Source organism: Crinia signifera, chromosome 4 (genome assembly GCF_055691185.1).
Source record: "Crinia signifera chromosome 4, ASM5569118v1, whole genome shotgun sequence".
NCBI lineage: Eukaryota > Metazoa > Chordata > Amphibia > Anura > Myobatrachidae > Crinia > Crinia signifera.
In genome coordinates, this window is record NC_139220.1 from 16,390,576 (window position 1) to 16,412,370 (window position 21,795).

A 21,795-nucleotide genomic window follows, 5' to 3' on the forward strand; every position below is an offset into this window, starting at 1 on the left:
CTGCTACTATTACTGTTTATGTAAATGCATTCTGAATGACAGCAACATCCTACCATCCTTCTACAAGAATATATAACCAACTAGGTGATTCATCGCGCCCCGTGCCCCCCCCTCCCGCAATTCACGGACCCCCCGCACACCCCCCCTCCTGCGATTCGCAACCCCCCCTTGCGCAATTCACGCCCCCTCCCACGCTTTGCGGACCCCCGCCCTCTCCCGCGATTCGCCGTCACCTGCGCCCCCCCTCCTTGATTCACGGCACCCCCCGCAATTCACGGCACCCCTAAGCCCCTCTTTAGTCCCCCGTATACTCACACACCCCTATCACTACCCAGCTTCCTGCTCTCCTGAACCGTAACTTCCACCACTGGGGAGTCGCTGACGCTGTTTTGCCCACATGCCCCTATCATGCCTCATAGCCCAGCCTCCTGCTCTCATGCACCCGAACTCCCACCCAGTAGGAGGAGACACTGACTCAGGGCCACCATCCTGTACTGCCTTGCTGGACCCTCAACCACTGGCAGAAGCTGCACAGTATCTCCCACCCTCCTCTTTAGTCCCCCTTATGCCCACACACCCCTATCACTACCCAGCCTTCTGTTTTCCTGTGCCGTGACCTCCGCCAGTGGGGAGCCGCTGACTCAGAAACACCCTACTATACTATTGCACACACACACACACACACACCTAAACAACATGCACACACAGCCCCCCACACCCACAAATGTCACTGTACCATCCACACTATCAATGTACATCTTACTCTGTAACCGCTTTTTAATTAAACAAAACAATACACACCCTCTTCCACATCATATGCTCTCTATTTAACACATTTCACCTATAACTCAAGTTGCAATACAGGCATCTTACATACAATTCTAACCATCTTTCTCATATACAAATGTTCACAAATTAAGGGGGCGCAGCCCCTTATGATGGCGTGAAGAGCGCCCGTAGGGAGCGATGAATCACCTAGTAAACCCAATAATGAAGGACATTTCTGATACCTACAGTCTAGTGCTGCTGCTGCAAATGTAATATCTGCACCACACAAGAGACTTGAGGCACCTGATGTAATATCTGCACCACACAAGAGACTTGAGGCACCAACCAGGAATATCAGCTGTTCCTGGACTCCAGATTGCACAGCGGCACCTCTCTGCTCCAGTCCTTGCACACTGACATCAGCGACCTCTGCTGGTAAGCTCCTGTAAGTGCAATGATCCTGCACAGACAGACACTAATTGGGGGGGGATGGGTATGGTGTATTGTATGGTATACTCTGACTGACTGAGGCACAAATTAAAAAATGGGGTGAACCCGCCCCAGTGATGGGGAAGGGATCTGGGGGGCGCTTGGTAGGAGTGGCTTCTCAGCAGCTGCTCAAAAAACAGGTTAGTTAGGCCTGTATATGTGTACAAAAAAGGAAGAAAAGGAAGATGGTAGCAGCGCTCAAAATTAAAATTGACAAATTGGATGATCTTTACACAAAATACTTTACTGAAATAAAAACAATAATAAGGACAAATGGGTACTTATGTATTATCTGGGCTCCCATGTTAAATGAACCCCATTTTTTCATACCCCTACTATCCAACTACGCATGGAGTTGATTTTATATAGTGTGGCGAGCGCAGCGAGCCACCGTGCCCGAAGCGTGGCGAGCGCAGCGAGCCCCGCAAGGGGACACTGTCTCATAAGAAAAACGGGAGCCCAGATATTACATAAGTACCGACAAATGTATACATAGTAAAATCAATAGCATAAAATTTGCATTAAATTGATGCCCTGATTCCACAATGTGGTGGTTTAGGAGAGTCCGTTCCTATTGTGCCCAGATGGAAGCAATGAAGATTGTATATTTACCGCTCCACACGCTGTAATGTGAATGTCCTGGTGTCCACGTGGTCGGCCCAGATTGGCACAAATAACCGGAATCCACTGGACGAATAAAGGACAGATGTTTTTTCTGGGCTGGTCCGGACTACAATCCCAAATAGTAGTGGTGGAGGAAAGGGCAAGGAGTGCTGTTGCCCTTTTCTCCACCACTACTATTTGGGATTGTAGTCCGGACCAGCCCAGAAAAAAACATCCGCTGATACCATCTTATTGGGATATTTGGAAACCGCTTTCTCACCACACCGCCCCACATCTCAACACCCAGGTACCTGAGGACTTTACCATCTGTCCTTTATTCGTCCAGTGGATTCCGGTTATTTGTGCCAATCTGGGCCGACCACGTGGACACCAGGACATTCACATTACAGCGTGTGGAGCGGTAAATATACAATCTTCATTGCTTCCATCTGGGCACAATAGGAACGGACTCTCCTAAACCACCACATTGTGGAATCAGGGCATCAATTTAATGCAAATTTTATGCTATTGATTTTACTATGTATACATTTGTCCTTATTATTGTTTTTATTTCAGTAAAGTATTTTGTGTAAAGATCATCCAATTTGTCAATTTTAATTTTGAGCGCTGCTACCATCTTCCTTTTCTTCCTTTTTTGAGGCACAAATTAATTCACCTGTGACCAAGCATGGATATACTTAAAACCTGGACCTTTAGGGTGCCTAGAGAATCTCATTTAGGAACCACTGGTTTATGGTAAAGGGTCGACACCAAGTGTTCGACATGGAAATGATTAACAGATTAAAAGGTCAACATGAGTTTTTTTTTTTTTTTGTCAGTTTGTAGATTTCATCACTTGTACCCCAAATTAGTGTAGCGTTCGTTCTCCATGCTTTGGGCAAGCCCTGGTACCACTGCGCTCATCCTAATATGGAAAAAAAAGTGTTAAAACCCCCCACAAAAAAAACCAACACACCGCATGTCGACCATATGGAATTGAACAACCGGACGCCTTTTTCGGTAGTATTTACGTTTCATCTCCTGCCTTCCCCACAATGTATCTGTGGGGATATGATTCTCTCTGCATTCCGTACATGTATAATTGGTACAGCTAGGGCTGTCCCAATTCCAGGACAGTTGCAAGATTTGTCTCGCTGGGAGGTGTCAGAGAGACGTAATTATGGTACACTAATTGGGGCTAATCCTTACGTATGTACCACACTAATGGTGCAGGTTTTAAGGATAGCCATACTTGAGCAAAGTAAGTAACTTTGCTTGAGCCACCTGTGCTCCAGCATGCATATCCTTAAAACCTGTTGGCACATCTTGAAGATAGGCTGGGACACACTGATGTAGTACAAACTATCAGTCTACCAAGCGAGTCTCACAAAGACAGCGTGGTACTGCACACGATTGTATAGAGATTTTCCCAGGTTACAGTACGATCACCGGTGCCACAGCAGCAGCGCGCCCTACAATGGCCTCACTCCAGGTACCTGGTGTTACACAGACAGGGCGGTTTGCACAGCACTGCAGCAGCAATACTGGCTGTACGGTTCAGTTCCAGACAGGCTGCTATCCAGGCCGTGGGGCATTGATGGTAACGACACCTCTTGCATATTAGTATCAGCCCCCTCCAAGTGCAGCACAGCTCTGCACTTGGAGGGGGCTGATACTCCATCTTATGGCTTTTAGCCAGGGCCTGCTTGCCGGGTGCCGGACAGGATCCCGACAGGCATTTACCAGATGTCAGGATTCCGACTGTCAAAACACCGACAGCCGGGTTCCCGACGTCCGTCGGCTATTTTCCCTCGTGGAGGTCCACGACCCCCATAAAGGGAGAATAGGTGGCTCATGCAGCGAGCCCTCAAGGGGCTTAGTTGCGCTCACCATGCTGTCTGGGTCCGGCCAGTCGGGATCCCGACTGTCGGACCCCTGTACCACACCCCTGCTTGCCGGGAGTCTCCGCTGCAGTGCTGGGCTGGAATCATCCACTAGGGACGGGATTCCCTCTCTGCTTCGGTGGTGTGGCAGCCGGGGGTCCTGCTGGCATGAGGGACCGGCAGCGGGTACTCATGCCGGTGGTATCGCAGCACCGGTCGTCATCCTGGGTGCTGTGGCTGTGGACGCTGTCTGTCTCCCCTCCATACTCTCCAGCCAGGGGACGCTGTGACCAGTGCCGGGGGAACACATCGCTCCTCCACACTTTCCGTCTCCCTCGTCGCTCCCCCTGCAACCCACGCCTTCTCCATCCCCAGCCCCACCGGAAGTAAACACCATACACATTAGATTACTAGAGACACCGTCGATTGTTAACTAGATTGGTGGTGCCCCTGATCAAACAATATTAAGTGTACAAATGGAACGATAAATCGGTAGACAATATAGTTCAGTGACCGCACTGTGGGGTAGATTTATTAAGCTCGGGGAAGTGATAAAGTTCCTGGTTTTTATCACCGTCCAATCAGCTCCTACCTGTCATTTTTCAAACCAAGCCTGTAACTTCACATGTAGGAGCTGATTGGTTGGTGATAAAAACCAGACACTTTATCACTTCACCGAGCTTAATAAATCTGCCCCTAAGACCTGCTGCATGTACAGGTCATTGGCTAGACCACCAGAGTAGACCTACATGTTCAGCAGACTGGTGTGGGGCGAGTATCAAGACATCTTATTGTGGGTCATATGTGGTACAATGCTTGTGCAGTTGGGATACCAACCCCCAGTACACACTCACTGCAGCCACCCTTAAAGGCCAGTCATAGTAATCCAAAACTGAGCTGATTGGGGGGGCTCATTTATCAAGGAGTGATCAAACTTGTTGCAGAAGATAAATGTTCCTCCAGCCAACAGCTCCTAAATGCCATGTGTTTGAAAAGTGGCAGTTGTGAGATGATTGGCCATTTATAAATTTGCAACAAGTTATCATTCATAAATAGGCCCCCAAATTGTGACTATGCCCTCCTCTAGGAGTACAAACAGTGTTTTGGTGAAATAATATTCATCGGAGGCAAAGCGGATAGAACCAGTGCTGTCAGTATACTCCTAACCCTCTCCATGTGCGGGAATCGCCGCTGAATTTGAAAACACTGGCCGGACGTTGATTGGCTGAGATTCAAGTCGCCACAGGGACCCTGCTGACGTAATGCCCAGCGCTGCAGGGACCCAGCTCGGCCGCCCGTCCCACATAGGTGTGGGATAGCGGTGAAACACACCTAGGGATCGGACCAACACATCGCTAATAAGCACCCGCAATGTGCCACTGATTGGGTCAGTGGAGATGTCAAACGCATCTGATTTGGGCCAATCTGGATCGGGCAAAATCGGCCCAAATCCGACAAGTGTATGGGCACCTTTAGTCACAGCTCTAGGCTTGTATTGTCAAGCAAAAAAAAAAAAAAAAAAACCCACACAATAAAAAAAAAAAAAAATTATATACAAAATCAAATATTTATTAGTGATTCAGAAAAATATATAAAATGAACCAGAATATGAAACAAATACTACAGGAGTTATAAATACAAAGCATCACATTGGGTAACAGATCAGCTTTTCCAGTTTGCCATATTCACAAATAGCTGCCCGCAAACCGTGCTGTTTGCTAGAGGTAACAGATGTGTAGTTGTAATGTTGATTCTAGAACAGAAGAAGTCAGTAGCTTGTATGCGTCACACGCGGCAGAGCAGAGTAAGCCAATGAGAATACGGCCAGTTCATGAGGGACCAGTGATGTCACTGGGAATGAAACTGGTGACATCACTGAATGTTCACGAGCAGCCAGTGATATCACAGAGAATGCAGCCAATGGATAATGTACATGAGGGACCAGTGACATCACAGTACGCAGCCAACGAACTCTTGAGACAGCAATGACATCATAAAAATGACTGCCAATTAATTCTAAGGGAAGAAGTTATGTCACAGAGAACGCAACCAATGACCGAGACCGATTCTAAAGGAGCCAGAATGAATACTGGACATGAGAAACCAGTGATGTCACTGAGATTGTAGCCACTGAATCCATGGAGGCACTAGTGACATCACCAACAGCTAGTTAATTAAAGAGGGACCGGTAAAATTGCAGACTTCAGTGGGATGATCCGGTTTGATTAATAGCAGGGTGCATTATTTAAACAAAAAAAATAAAACAATTTGGTATGGTCAACCACAAAAAAAAACAACCCTAGATTGAGAAACAATTAATGGTTGCGACATGCAATATACTTTGCTGCAATATTAGCAGAACATTATGGGGAGACATAGCAAACCTTCTAAAGGAGAGGTTACCCATAGCAACTAATTAAATGCTACAGGGAACTTCTCAATAAGTCATCTTTGATAGATCTGCTAAATCCCAGGAGTAATTGTGTCTTTTGACCAGTTTGCAACATAAATTCTCTAGACCAGCGTTTCAGAGGCAGCGGACGGTAAGCAGGGTGCAGTAGCGAACGCTGATTGTCCAAAACGTGCGCGGTATAATCCAACCCCATGCACAGGGCCAGTAGGAATAAGGGCTGACTGGTGGCAAGGCACATCCAAGGCCAACCTGAGAGGCGAGGAGAACAAAGTACAGACCATCCATGACCGTACCCGACTGTTCCAGCATCTGTACACGTGGCAGGTAAACCGGGCCAATAAGCCATGAACATGTGCGCAGAACTGCTGCTGCTGGGTATGTGCCACACCAAGACTCAATTTGTGGTATAACACCCAATACAGTGGTAACAGCAGGATGTACAACAGTTTATATACAAAATATAATTCAATTTGTGTAATTAATCCTTTGAAAAAAGGACAAATATATAGGTATATAAAAAAAAGCACAGGTAAATATACATATATAAAAATACTACCATGTATATAATACACAAGTTCCAATCCAGATCTTGAATTGAAAGATTGTATAAAGTCAGAAGGAAACTTGAACTTCCTCCTGGGGAGAGATTTGCCTTTTTTACGCAGGAACCTGCAGGCAATTAAAAAAAACAAAAAAAAACCTGCTGGCGCAAGTCACCGATCTCGTACATATAAATATAATTAATACATGTATGATATATCTACAAACCGCAGTATACTGGCATAAAAATAAAATAAAAAAATAAAAGGGGCTTTAAAAAATAAGTTCCTTGGAAGGAGACTCCCGGGTCTCTTCATCTGGGTACCGCCTCCTCTGGCTTCTTATTACTGCAGCAAGGTTTGAACTGCCGGGCATCGATGAGGATCTCGCCGTAGCGACCCTCATAAATAATTCCACAGCAAACTTTCTGCCTAGAAAGGTAAAGGAGAATGAAAAAGTAAGATCCACAGTCCGGGGGGGGGGGGGAAGTTTTAGGACCTCATACAGTATTGCTCAGATGGTTCAGACTCTTGGTACCTTTTCCAGTATGTCGGATCCAGGAAGGAAAAGGCAGTATTCCTACTGTGCGCAGTCCTCAACTCTGTGTCCGTATCGGTGTCCGAGTGATTACTGCAGGAAGAAGAGTGTGTGGGGGATGCACTGGAGGCTGTGCTATGAGCCCCGGAGCCTGCGAAATAAAAAAGGAGATTACGGTCTGCTCGCACCTTATATATCGGATTTATTACGGGGGTCGAAATAATGTTGCAAGGATAATATAAATAAAAAGTTAGGTTTTTTTGTGTTATCACTTTAAAAACAGGTATGGCCAAACTGTGGCCCTCCAGCTGTTGTGAAACTACACATCCCAGCGTGCCTTGCAATCATTTTAGCATTCCCTAATAGCGAAACTGTGGTAATGCATGATGGGACTTCATCACAACAACAGTTTCACAACAGCTGGAGGGCCATAGTTTGGACATACCTGCTTTAAAAAAAAAAAAAAAAAATCTTGATTCTATTTTGAAAGTAAAAAATTTGAACCGCATCAGAAGTCCTTCCACCTCAATGGAGATGGCCACTATCCATTGTTCACTTTAGTGCCTGTAGCGCTATCTAGTGGGTGAAATGAAGTACAGCAGGTAAAAAAAAAAAAAAAAAGCACATCCCAACAGTGCAAGATGATCACGCTGCGTTCATGATTATTTACTTTACCACCTCTCAGAAAAGTGTATATCCTTGTTTTGTTCAGCAAGAGGAGAACCTTGAGAAGTTCACATTCCACCCCCAAGTATACCAATAGCAAATACTGTAATCCTCGTTTGAATTGCACATTTGAGTTACATCACAGCTGAAGATATCACCATCAACCTATAACTTGAGGTTATACTTAAATTTTAGGTTTACTGCACAGTGTCACTTTTCTGGCTTTCGCTGCATTTCAATCATGGTTGTGCACTAGATTACCCCTCTTACACCTAAAAGCCAGGTCGCACCCAGGTTTTTGGACCCGCCGTTTGACGAATTGGGTTAAACCAGTGTTCAACCCGGAACATCTCACAACCCGGTTTGGAGTGTTTACACTGCCTGCAAACTTGGGGGTGGAAATCATGTTGCAAGGAGAACGTGCAAAAGTAATACTGTGCATTACTAATAAAGTTATTTTATTTTTTTAATAACCCTGGAATAGGACACACCCTACTGATGTACCCTTGGTGTTAATACATATTTTATCTATGAAATCGCAAATATTATTTTGTATTATCTAAAATTTGATAAAAGTTTGCCTTTGACTGTTCTCATTGAGAATACGAGAAGCCCTCTGGAGATTAAGTTATCAAAGCATAGTCATATTAAAGAATTCTACACTGCAAAGTATTTAACAGGTTGTGATTTACCCTTTAATACCAGAATGCAGAGTACCGAATACATTTTTTCCAGGTCAAGCAGAAGAAATACAATCTGCCTGACCCAGGCGATAGGAAGTGGGGGTAGTCCTACAGTGGATGTGAAAATACAATTTTGGGATAATGTAGCTTATCTGAGTCATAGGTGGCAGAGATTGAGATAAACCAATGCATTCAAGCCAGTTATGTGTGACTATGACAAATTGGTGGCAGCAGTGGGATCAAAAGTGGTCTGAGATACCATCCACTAGAATAAATGTCCAATACGAGGTAGTCATTTGTAGGAAATAATATAATAAAATAAAAAAGTGATGCTGCTTTCAAAGCGTAAACATAAAGTGACGACTTACAGTGATCTGAAAGATTCTTCTTCAGCGCAACCTGCTGTCTCTTTAGCCTGCGTGCAGCAAGAGTTCGGATCCGTTTGTGTCTGAGCCGTAAAGGTTTCAGGTTGGGTCCGCCGCGGGCATCGACTACCTACAAATAGAGCAAACTGTTTATATGACATGCAAATGGACTACCGGTCCCCCACCCCCAAACTTCAGGTGCACTCTGAGTACATTCCATCCTGCATTCTACGGCAGTCATTACACAATGGGCACAGAAAGGAGAACTTACGTGATTCCAGTTTTTCTTCGAGCCACCGGGAAGTTTTTTCCATCTCTTCACCAAAAGTACACAGGCGTTACAGATGTCCCCTGTGCGAACTTCGTGCAGTCTAACAAAAGAAAATGTATTAAAAAATAAAATATCTATCTATTCATTTTAAAAGACCCGACAGTCACTGCTAGAACAAAAGGGAAACAGAACACTTCATATGGCGAATTTAAGAGCACTTCCAACTCATCTCGCCGCGGGATGTGCAGAGCATTGCTAAATGCAGAAATCCCATTGGAATGAATGAGACCATTTAAATCGATGTGGTAAAAACCTCAGTCTTAAGTTTCTATGATTAGGGGACTGCTAACCATTATAGAGTGCATAATCTGGGCTCTTTATCCCCTTCTGTGGGTTTTTTTTATTTTTAGGGAGCGCTCCCCACAGGGCAGGCTTTTTTTTTTTTGGAGCACGTTTCCAAAAAAAAAAAAAAAAAACACACAATGCTAAGGCTGGTTTCACACACTCCGGCTCCTGCCGGACGGTGAAATCCCGCACGGCCAGGGAGCCGTGCCGCACACATTAGTTGTGAATGGACACTATTGTGTCCATTCACACGGGCCGGCCACGGCCTGGCCGCACAGTTGCAGCCATATCCCGCCACTGGAAGGGACGGCTGCCGGGCTGTGGCCATCCCCTCCATGATAAACAAACTAGTGTGTGCGGCACGGCTCCCTGGCCCTGCAGGATTTAACCGTCCGGCAGGAGCCGGAGTGTGTGAAACCAGCCTTAGGCTGGTTTCACACACTCCGGTTTTGTCCGGAAGGCAAAAAGCCGGACACATTTTGTCCGGCTTTTTGCCTGACAGTTGTCTCTTTCACATGCACCGGCTCAGTGAGCCGGTGCTATGTAAATTTGAGGGTAAAAACTGCAGTGACGTCAGTTTGGGGGCAGTGGAGAGCTAAAACCGGACACCAAATGACCGGTGTGTGTGAAAGGCCCCCATCGCCCTCAGCACACACTGACCTGTGAGGACGGGACGGCCACGGCACGGCAGCCGGACACTGCAGTGGAAAGATCCGGCTGCTACCCGGTAGCCGTGCCGTGGCCGTCCTGTGTGAATGGACACATAGCTGTCCATTACACACTGCAGGGACGGCACGGCTTTTAAGCCATGCGGGATTTCACCGTCTGGCAGGAGCCGGACAGTGTGAAACCAGCCTAAGTGTCCTGGGGCAGGGCTCCCTTGCATTGCATCAGCCGCTGCCCCCCCCCCTGTTAGCAAGGAAGAATGCAAGCGTTCGTACTGAAGCATAGCCCACAAAATTTCCAGGATTACCAGTGAAGGGGTTAATAAATATTGAGCTAATCCTGCTAGACCCCTAGACAGTGGGGTCCAATGGGGAGGGGACATGGTTCCCCTGTAGGCCAGTCCTACCTTGCACCTGCTCTGTTGTGCATTTTTTTGCTTTGCCAACACACCTGAATAAGACCCTAGGTGTAATTTTAAACCTGGAGTAAAACCGTTAAGTGCTACAGGAGGGGGGTAAATGCACAACAAGAGCACGCAGTATATACCTTGCATGCAAAAGCAAGCTGCAATAAATGTAAAACATCTGGCGGTGGCAAACTCAAGCAAACTTTACGCCTCCGCCCAGATCACCCCCTAGGTGTTCAAAGGAGACATTTAGGTCCCCTAAATCTGAAGGCATTTATTGTGGACCACCAAATTATAAAGCAATGTCAGACTACACAGACGGGGGGCGCAGAGAGAGGATATTTATTATTTACCCAAAGCAGTTCTGGAAATCACCCTCATAGCGCTTGCTGTCTGTGAAACGGCTGCTGGACGATTTGGCTTTGCAGATGCAGCAGCCCCGAACACTCCGATAAGTCTTTGGCTTGTAAAATCCAATCATTTTCCTTCAAGAGGTAGAAACTAAAGAGAAAAAAAATAAAATAGACCGTTTGTCATTTTGGTAATTATCATTTATTTATTGGGCGCCATAAGGTTTCCACAGCGTCTAACCCATAAATGAACAAAATAAGAAATAAAAAACAACGAGTGACAGTACAAGACAATTTAGGACAAGTACATGGTAAATAAAGAGTTGCATCAGGGGACTGGGAACTGACAATTAATAGGGTGGCAGAGATATATTCTAAGCACGAGGAGAGAGAGGGCCCTGCTGGTGAGAACTTACATTCTGAAATGTTAAAGGTTTAATCACAAATCACAGCAAAGATTAACCCCCACCAAAAGAGTGGCAAGGTAGCGTTATGGTTAGCATTGTTTCCTCACTGTACTGGGGTCTCAATTTTAATTAACAACCAGAGCCCAAATAGCATAAAGTGTGTTTTCAAAGAGTGCGTGAGTTTAAGCTTCGGAGCTTACAGAATGGACTTCCAAAGGGGCAGGGACAGCTGTGAATGTTCATATAGTCTTTGTACAGGGCAGCGGTATGTGGAGGCGCTATATACATGACACTAATAAATAAGCCTCTGCTCTAGATAGCATCCAACAGAAGGTTCCAGTGACACCATAACGCGATGGGGTGTCACAAACATAAACAGAGGACCAGATGCCCATCTCCTGGGTGACCTAAATCTGTGACAATGGCTATGATCAGGCGGGCACTGGCCAATCAGGGTGCCATTTGATTGCAGCCGATGTGCACCTACAGGTTTAGGCCAGGGTCCAAGAACTGTGGTCTCAACATCAGCGGAACACACACACACACACACACACACACACACACACCTCTGAAACATCCTCAGGGAAGGCCTGAGCAATGTAATGTCTCTATCCACAGGTCGGAGGAGACTGCACGGAGCTGGGGGAACCACCCACATGCTGGGGTAAAGGGGGCTCTCTGATCTTTGGGACACAGGTAACTGCAATGTATCAGGCAACACACAGGTAACTACAATGCATCGGGCAGAGCAGGTAATAGAGGAGGGGGCATGTGGTGGGTGGGACAGGCGAGTGTCATGGGGTAATCTCTGCTTACGTGCAGCATCCTCAGCCAGCAGCCCACCCACAGGGCCCCCAAACCAGTATGCCAGGAGATCTACACTGACACCCCATATGCAGGGGAAAAGAGGTCCCCCTTCACCACCACCCACCTGTACTGATGCCCCATACACAGGGGTAACACCATCCTCATGCACTGATACCCCATACACAGGGGAGAGGGGGTAATAGTAGCACGCGTGGGGCAGGACATCTGTGACTGGACCTAGTGTGTGACACTGGGGGGCAGACGGTGGGTAATGTCCATCATCAGCCAGGGCTCGTGTGCAGGCAGGCTATACTACAGCGCATGCCGCAGGGGTAACACGGAGGGGGAATGGGGGGGGGGGGGGCTGCTGCTGCAAATCTGGGGGGTGTCAATTGTCAACCTCTTAAAAACAAAAGTTACAAATAAATGCCATGCATGCTCATGCCCCCCTGGGGCGCACCACAACTCCCAGCAGTGCTCCGGGGAGAGGGTGACACCCCCCCTGCAGGAGGAGACATGCGGCCGGGCCAGTGGCAGCGCTGGAACAATGGAGCAGCGTGCAGAGCAGAGCAGCACACTTTGCAGAGCAGACACATGGCCCCAGCAGCGCTGCCGCCACCGCCTCCTGCAGCAGCTGCGATGGCCTCGGCGGACACTTTGCAGGACTTCTCCCCCCCACCGTGCACTCTCCGGTAACGTGCTGACAAGTGACACCGGATCGGTGACACGCACCCCGGCCGGGGGTGGGGGGACAGTGCCGAGCATAGGGGTGGCCGCTGCGGACGCATGCACATGGCCGGCGGAACCCAAGCTGACGCCTCACCGACCTTACCTGTAAGTTGCTGGCGATGTCGTCCCGTCCTCCGGCTGCAGCAGAACTCTGTCCCGGGCCACCTCTGAGATGCTGCTGTCAGTGCGCATGCGCGGTTCCCACGCTCTTCTACTCTTCAATCAAGCTCATTTGCATGTGCGGTGACGTCACCCTTCCCGCTTCTCCATTGTCCTTTTATGGGAGCAGGTCTGGGCGGGAAACGTGAGAGGGAGGTGGGGGTATTGTCATGGCCATGGCACAGGCTGAGGGGCTGGCCATTCATGGAGGAGGAGGCTCCACACTCAAGAGTCACAACAAAGGCTGTGGTTGGTCCATGGCCCTATAGTAATACCTCAGCTCTGCTCCATTGATTAAACTGGTCATGGACCACCAGGGTGGTCTCTCTCCCTCAGGTGCTGCACTGTACAGTGTGGGAATGATTCTCTCCATCAGGTGCTGCACTGTACAGTGTGGGAATGATTCTCTCTCCCTCAGGTGCTGCACTGTACAGTGTAGGAATGATTCTCTCTCCCTCAGGTGCTGCACTGTACAGTGTGGGAATGATTCTCTCTCCCTCAGGTGCTGCACTGTACAGTGTGGGAATGATTCTCTCTCCCTCAGGTGCTGCACTGTACAGTGTGAGAATGATTCTCTCCCTCAGGTGCTGCACTGTACAGTGTGGGAATGATTCTCTCCCTCAGGTGCTGCACTGTACACAGTAGTTAATGTTGGTCTCTATCTCTCAGGTGCTGCACAGGCAGTGTGGGAATGGTGGTCCCCATTCCTGAGGTACTGTACAGTGTGGGATGACAGTATCATGGGCCACCAGGGTGGTCTCTCTCCTTCAGGTGCTGCACTGTACAGGCAGTGTGGGAATGGCAGTCTCTCTTCCTCAGGTGCTGCACAGGTAGTGTAGGAATAATGGTCTCCATCCCCGAGGTGCTGCACTCACTGTACACTGTGGGATTGGTAGTCCCCATACCTGCACAGGCAGTGTTGGGTTGGCAGTCTCTCTTCCTCAGGTGCTGCATAGGCAGTGTAGGAATAATGGTCTCCATCCCTGAGGTGCAGCACTCACTGTACACTGTGGGATTGGTGGTCCCCATCCCTGCACAGGCAGTGTGGTAATGGCAGTCTCTCTCCCTCAGGTGCTGTACTGCAAAGGGAGTGTGGTAATTGTAATCGTTCTCCCTCAGGTGCTGCACAGGCAGTGTAGGAATAATGGTTCCCATCCCTTTGGTACTGCACAAGCAATGTGGGCATGGCAATTTCTCTACGCCAGGTGCTGCACTGTACAGGCAGTGTGGGAACAATAATCTCTCTCCCTCAGGTGCTGCACAGGCAGTGTAAGAAAAATGGTCCCCATACCTGAGGTGCTGCACTGCACAATCAATGTGGGCATGGCAATCTCTCTACGCAAGGTGCACTGCACAGGCAGTGAGGGAATGGCAGTCTCTCTCCCTGAGGTGCCGCACTGCATAGGCAGTGTGGGAATAACAATCGCTCTCCCTCAGGTGCCGCACTGCATAGGCAGTGTGGGAATAACAATCGCTCTCCCTCAGGTGCTGCACAGGCAGTGTAGGAATAATGGTCCCCATCCCTTTGGTACTGCACAAGCAATGTCAGCATGGTGATCTCTCATTTTGGTGTGATCACCTTTTGCTTTCAAAACAGCATAAATTTCAAAGTCAGCAATGTTGTAGGATTATAGTAGGTGTATGAATAACCAATCATACCAAACGTGATTATTATACTTTTCATATGTAGGTTGAAACACATTGCAGGGTTGTCTAACCTCCCGGAATGGCCAGGAGGCTCCCGAAAATCGGATCCCGCTCCTGAAACAGAAACAGCTATGTAGGAGGCTTAAAACTGGGTAAGGAACAGCCCAACTCTGCTACAAAGGTGAGGTTATGGACAATCGTTTAATTTCATAGGCCATACACCATCGCAAGTCTGAGCACAGCAACAAGACACTGCATTAGTAAGGTCTCTCCCAGGCGAAGATTTCAAAGCAAAATGCGGTTTCACAATGCGCTATTCAAGCTCTGGACTGAGGTGTCAAAATGTGAAATATTTGGCTGTAACAGGCAGCAGTTTGTTTGCTGAAGGGCTGGAGAGCGGTGGAATGAGTGTCTGCAGGCAACAATGAAGCATGGTGGAGGTACCTTGCAAATTTGGGGCTGCATCTCAGCAAATGTCATTGGGGATTTGGTCCGGATTAAAGGTGTGCTCAATGTAGCTATGTACAGGCAGATACTGATCCATTATACAACACCATCAGGGAGATGTCTGCTTGGCTATATATTTATTCTGCAGCAGGACAATGAGCCCAGACATACAGCCAATGTTCTTAAGAACTATCTGCAACGAAAAAACAAGGTGTCCTGGAAAAGATTATACGGGTCCCACAGAACCCTGATCTCAGCATCATTGGTCTGCTTGGGGTTACAAGAAGACACAGAAGTATCTGAGCAAGACTAGGGCTTTTATGAAAGATTGGATGTTGCTATGGTAACCAAAGTCTACTTTTTTTTTTTATTTTGCACCTTCTAGAACAGCGGTTCTCAAACTGTGGGTCCTGACCCCAAAGTGGATCCTGACCGTCTCAGCATGGGGTCGTGACTCCATGTTGCTGACCATCAGGCTGATTACTTTTTTAATCTCAGTCAGTGATTCAAGGAGTCTGAAAAATCTGTTGACTTGTCTGTTGCTTCAGACTCCTCCGTCACTCTGTGCCTCCACAATGCTGCCATGTATGTGCCGTCTGCTGACTACACATGTGATGTGATGGGTTATGGTATATCAGACTCCTCCCATCACTCTGTGTCTCCACAATGCTGCCATGTATGTGCTGTCTGCTGACTACACATGTGATGGGTTATGGTATATCAGACTCCTCCCATCACTCTGTGTCTCCACATTGCTGCCATGTATGTGCTGTCTGCTGACTACACATGTGATGGGTTATGGCAGGGCTGGGCAATTGCGGCCCTCCAGATGTTGATGAGCTACACATCCCAGGATGCTTTGCATTAGTTTTGCTATGTGGCCATGCTGAAACTGATGCAAGGCATGCTGGGATGTGTAGTTCATCAACATCTGGAGGGCCGCAATTGCCCAGCCCTGGGTTATGGTATATCAGACTCCTCCCATCACTCTGTGTCTCCACAATGCTGCCATGTATGTGCTGTCTGCTGACTACACGTGTGATGTGGTGGCCTTCTGCGGTAACTTGCTGGGGTCCCGTCAGTGGCGTAACTATGCCTCCACAGCCCCCGCCGTGGCAGGGAGGCGCAGAGTAACTATGGGCGCCGGGGGGGGCTGCGGTGCTATAGTTACCCGCTGCGCTGCTGCCCGGCCGCATCTGTGGTCACTGTCCCGTCACTCGCTCCCGGCGCCGGCTCCTGCTGATAATGAAAACTGACACTTAGAAAATGGCTGCCCCCGTATTGCAGACAGTTTTGGCAGCCATTTTCTAAGAGTCACTTTTCATTATCAGCAGGAGCCGGCGCCGGGAGACTGGACGGGACAGTGACCGCAGATGCGGCTCTGTCAGGTATGGGCATGGGGAGGGGCGCCGAGGGGAGGGAGAGAGAGAGGGGGGCGCCGAAAAAGTTTGGCGGGGGGGCGCAAAATATATAGTTACGCCACTGGGTCCCGTAAATTTTTTTTATTGGCTGATGGTGTCCCAGAGCAAAATAGTTTGAGGACCACTGTTCTAGAAGATGATAGAATTTAAAGAGTTGCCCATGCCAACATCCTATAGTCAATAAAGTGTCCATACACTGTGCATCGCAAGGCAAAAACGCACCCTCTCGCTAACATCGTAAAGTACAAAAAGTATGAGCCTGCAGTACAAAATGCACAGATCTACATCGCACCATCTACATCCACAGATCTGTGGTTCTGTAAGACTAAACAACCACCCTGCAAAAATAGTGTGTAAAAAAAAAAAAAACAGATGCCGATTTGAAGGCAAAGAGCAGTCACACCAAATATTGCTTTACTTCGATTTTTCTTCTGTTCCTTCCTTTGCATTTTGTTAATGGTTGAAAATAAACTATGACCTTTTTTTTTTGTTATTTTTTTTTAGCGCTTTCTTACTTTGCAGCATTTTTTGAATTTTTTTTTTTTACCAAACTTCCCTAAAACTTTTGCACAGATGGATTGGTCCATGGTGTATTACAGAAGGAGGCAGTGCAGATAATCAGTATCGCCCCTTACCAGCCGGACAATGCAGCAGGTAAGGGGCAATCTGATAGGCAGCTATAATTGTGTTGTCACGGACTTGCCCATTTTGCCCGACCCAGGAGTTTTCTGTGCGCTCATTGGAGTCGATTAAACAATCTTGCATGGGAGGGATGTGCAATAGAATGTTTACAGATCAGCAGTGCTCACATTGTGAGGCAGGTTGTGCCATTTTTTACATTCGATTTATCACCTGTAAAAACTCCTGGGTAGCTGCAGCAGCGCAGGGGGCAGGAGAAGTTTAAAAAAAAAAAAAAAAATCGGTCAAAAGACTGGCCGGCCGCTGATTGGCTGAGAGCTCTCTCAGCCAATCATTGGCTGGCCAGTCTTTTGACAGTTATTTCTTTCTTTTTTTTTTAACTTCTTCTGCCCCCTGCGCTGCTGCAGCTACCCAGGAGTCTTTACAGGTGATAAATTGCATGTTAAAAATGGCACATCAGTGTCAAATCGTAAGTGAGCTCAATGGAAATTGGGTCTAATGCATGGGGGCCTTTAGCATAAAGCGGTCAGACATCTGTGAGCTACATGTAAAAGCAGCCAATATTTACCCTGCAGAGAAACCATATAAATGCATTTGCTTCCCTTGCAGGGCAACACAGTTCCAGACAGATTTTTTTTTTGTTGCATTATTGAATCTGGTCAAATGTGCAAAATAATTTTTAGACTATATTTACCCAGCATACAAAAAAAAAAATGACATTGTTCTCACCTTTGCACTAATCCCTAAGTAACCAGACATCTACATTAACTGTAAGTGCATGTATGGAATGACGACTTTTGTTCCCTTTCTTCTGCTGACTGAACAAATGCAGGAACACACTATTTAGCATGCAAGTGTAGGTTGCTGTATACAAACTGCATTCAGAGAGCGTTGCACTATCAATAAGGCGCAGCTCCAGGAGGAGTCTGGGAAGGTTCTATAACTTTACAGTATGAATGAGGCCAATTAAAAAAGGAGAGGTTTTGATGAAGCGGAAATTGATATTTGCATACAAAAAAACACCTAATGGGGCATACACATTGGGCGATTTTAACCATATATCTAAGCCATCTGACTAGATGCATCCCTCTCGCCCGCAGAGATAGTGAAGTGCTTAAGCACAGATCGCTCAGCCCACATCGCAAGTGCATCGCTTGTGTGTCGCGATGTGTGCTTAAGCACCCCGCTCAGCACGGAGGCCGGTGTCGCCCTGTGTGTACGGGGCTTAACTGTCCATCGCCGGCATCCCTGATTAAGCTGCATTAAAAAAAAAAATAATAATCTACATTTGGGTGAATGGGGTGATTACATTGGGGCAGATGTATTAAGCCTGATAAAGTGTAAGGTGATAACGCACCGGCCAATCAGCTGTGGTTGAAAAATGAAACTTCAGAGTTGTTTGGCTGGTGCAGTATAAATCTTTACCTGCACAGGCAGAAATAATTGTAGATGTTTTTTGTTAGAAGTAACAAATGAGAATACAATGTGCAATTCTGTAGTTATTGTATTAAATTGTATTTTTTTCCTTGCTATATTACCAGGCAGTAGATGGCGCTGGCGAACCGTTATCTGTCTATTCGTCAAGGTAAGAGGACCAACTGTATATGTACTATCTATATCAGACATTTCATTGATCAATTTTTCAATAAACACATTAAAGAACTCGTATATCTTTGTGCTTAGGTCTGTGCAGCCTGATCGTCCATGCTCCGTATTCAGGGCCTGCACAAGAGGCTTGGGACTAGATTTATTAAAAGCAAAAGAACAAGTATCTTTGTGTCTAGATCCAACCATGTTGCTATAAAAGGACAGCAAATATATGTATACTAGGTGATTCATCGCGCCCTACGGGCGCTCTTCACACCGTCGTAAGGGGCTGCGCCCCCTTAATTTGTGAACATTTGTATATGAGAAAGATGGTTAGAATTGTATGAAAGATGCCTGTATTGCAACTTGAGTTATAGGTGAAATGTGTTAAATAGAGAGCATATGATGTGGAAGGGTGTGTGTATTGTTTTGTTTAATTAAAAAGCGGTTACAGAGTAAGATGTACATTGATAGTGTGGATGGTACAGTGACATTTGTGGGTGTGGGGGGGGGGGGGGCTGTGTGCATGTTGTTTAGGTGTGTGTGCAATAGTATAGTAGGGTGTTTCTGAGTCAGCGGCTCCCCACTGGCGGAGGTCACGACACAGGAAAACAGGAGGCTGGGTAGTGATAGGGGTGTGTGGGAATAAGGGGGACTAAAGAGGAGGGTGGGAGATACTGTGCAGCTTCTGCCAGTGAGTGAGGGTCCAGCGTGGCAGTACAGGATGGTGACCCTGAGTCAGTGTCTCCTCCTACTGGGTGGGAGTTAGGGTGCATGAGAGCAGGAGGCTGGGCTATGATTTAAATATTCTGTTTAAAATGACAGGTGATGACAATCATAAATTAAGATGGAAGTCCACAAACAGAGCATTCTGTCCCTCCTGGAGAGGGTCATGTTGGGAGGTATGGGGCGCTCACCTGGTGTGTCTGGTGAGTAGCTGTGTCTTTGCTGTGTAACATGGAGAGGCAGAGCTGTGTCTTTGCTGTGTAACATGGAGAGGCAGAGGGTGTATGGCACTGTCTGTGGGCTCACTGGGCTGGTTCTCTGTCATGTGAGTCAGTCATGTGAGTCAGAGGCTCCAGCCAGCGTTACAGCTCCAGACACACTTTGAGTGACAGATGTAGCCAAATATATAAGAGATTTTTTCTGTGCAGGGTAAATACTGTCTGCTTAATGCAGCCATCGCCTCTGAGCCCTTCTAACCGGGAAACCCAAACTGACCAACCATCATACATCTGCTAGTGCTGCTGTCACTGGGACTGTCCAATCAGAGGTAGCAGCATGGATTGGTGACTGACACCACACTGGCCAATCATACAGAGTCACAGTCTCAGGGACTGTCCAATCACAGGACAAGCATGGAACTAGTCCGGCAATTTGCAGCTCCGCTAGTACCTCATGAAAACCGGTACAAAAAGGTACATTGGAACAGAGCAGGAAAAAACGGTTCTGTCCAGGCTAAAATGGTACAGCTGGAGGATGTGTATTAATTAGTAGCCATGATTATAGAAATATTCCTGTAGGTTGGCTGATTGGATTCACATTGAACTGCATCAACCTAGGCCCGGATCCATTGTAACATGCAGCAAATAGCAAGTGTGTATATCTCTGCAAAAATAGATTCAGCTTTCATGGCGATTTGTACTGAGAGAATGCACTCGCTACTGGAGTTCTGTGACCATACAGAAGCACAAGGCCGTACGCAGGTTATGGTAAGGAATGCTAAGTGCGTCCCACGGCGCTTATTCAGTTCTAGAACCAGAACACGGAGAAGTCAAACACCTTTCATAGCTGCGCTGTTCTCTTCACCTGAGGCGCGCTCACTCCCCAATTCCCAGACAGGAATGTAAGGAATGCAGAGCGTCATATTACAGATTCCATCTCCGTTCTCATGGCACAGAGATGCTCTATCCGCACTCCCCAGGATCCTTCCACTTCAAAGTAATCCGATACAGCGGGGGCCTCACACACAGCGATGTGCAGAACACCGCATGCAGCTGGGGAATTGCTGAGCGCACTCTGGCAATATCAATTGTTTGGCTCCGTAGAAGATGGGTTTGAAGGATAAAGTAACCTCATTACACAGCGCTGCAGTTTCACCGGACTGTTCTTCATGGTCATTTTCTTGAAAACCGTGCACAGCCTCACGTCGGCACAGGGAGGGAAGAATATAAAGGGGACATGAGAAAATCTTTTACTTCTAAGGGTCGCTAACAAATGCTCCATAATGACTTGGGGGGAGGGGAACGACGAAACACGTTGTAACCCTGACTCCATCTTTGTATCTGTGTATCCAGAGCTGTATTCAGATCGCCGTCATGCTCTGGAGTCTGTGGCTTTATATGAATAAGCAACGAGCAGAGTATCTCTTCTGATCAGTGTTTGACAAGAGGGAGAGACAGAAGCTCAATAAGTCACTGATCTCTGTGCATACATCCGGAACATACATCCCAGCACGTCACATGACGGAGCAGACCGAGAAAGGAGCACGCTTAATTTGACCCCATAATTGAGTCATCCATTTCAGTATGATGGCGCCAGATCTCGGCGTTTCCACTACGCTCGGTTCCGTTACCTCACGTGCACAGACCCGTCGCACTAATTTTACACAACATTTAAAAAACCAATCGGCTGCAAAACTAACCAATAGCATCAGAGCTTAGTGACACCGGTTATCCACGACCGAGGCATTCAACAATCCAAAGCGGGTGGTTGGACGTTAGGATTATGAGGATTGGTTCAGCACACACAATGGCTAAAGCATCACACACACATCTGACCTTGGTGTCCTGCGGTCCTCATAAGACATTGGTGCGAGAGCTCTGAAGACTTTTGGCCAAAAGACAACTTTCAAACCTTGAGCCAACCAGCTTCTGTTATTTGTCAAACACAGCCTGTAACCCGGCAGTAAGGAGTGAATTGGCTGGTACTTAAACTCTCTCCAAGACTTAAGGTGCCCATACACTG

The 21,795-nt window shown here is 47.2% G+C and overlaps 1 protein-coding gene across 1 annotated transcript; it reads right to left on the bottom strand.

The window, feature by feature from the left end:
• Nucleotides 1–5,291: 5,291 nt before the first annotated feature.
• SINHCAF (SIN3-HDAC complex associated factor) lies at nt 5,292–13,187 on the bottom strand. The gene is made up of 6 exons (XM_083181233.1): nt 13,032–13,187; nt 10,989–11,136; nt 9,219–9,318; nt 8,951–9,077; nt 7,234–7,384; nt 5,292–7,127 (listed from the first exon to the last, which is right to left on the bottom strand). Exons 2-6 carry the CDS (start codon nt 11,114–11,116, stop codon nt 7,010–7,012), a joined length of 624 nt encoding a protein of 207 aa, XP_083037359.1. The 5' UTR covers nt 11,117–11,136; nt 13,032–13,187; the 3' UTR covers nt 5,292–7,009.
• Between the last annotated feature and the right edge of the window lie 8,608 nt (nt 13,188–21,795).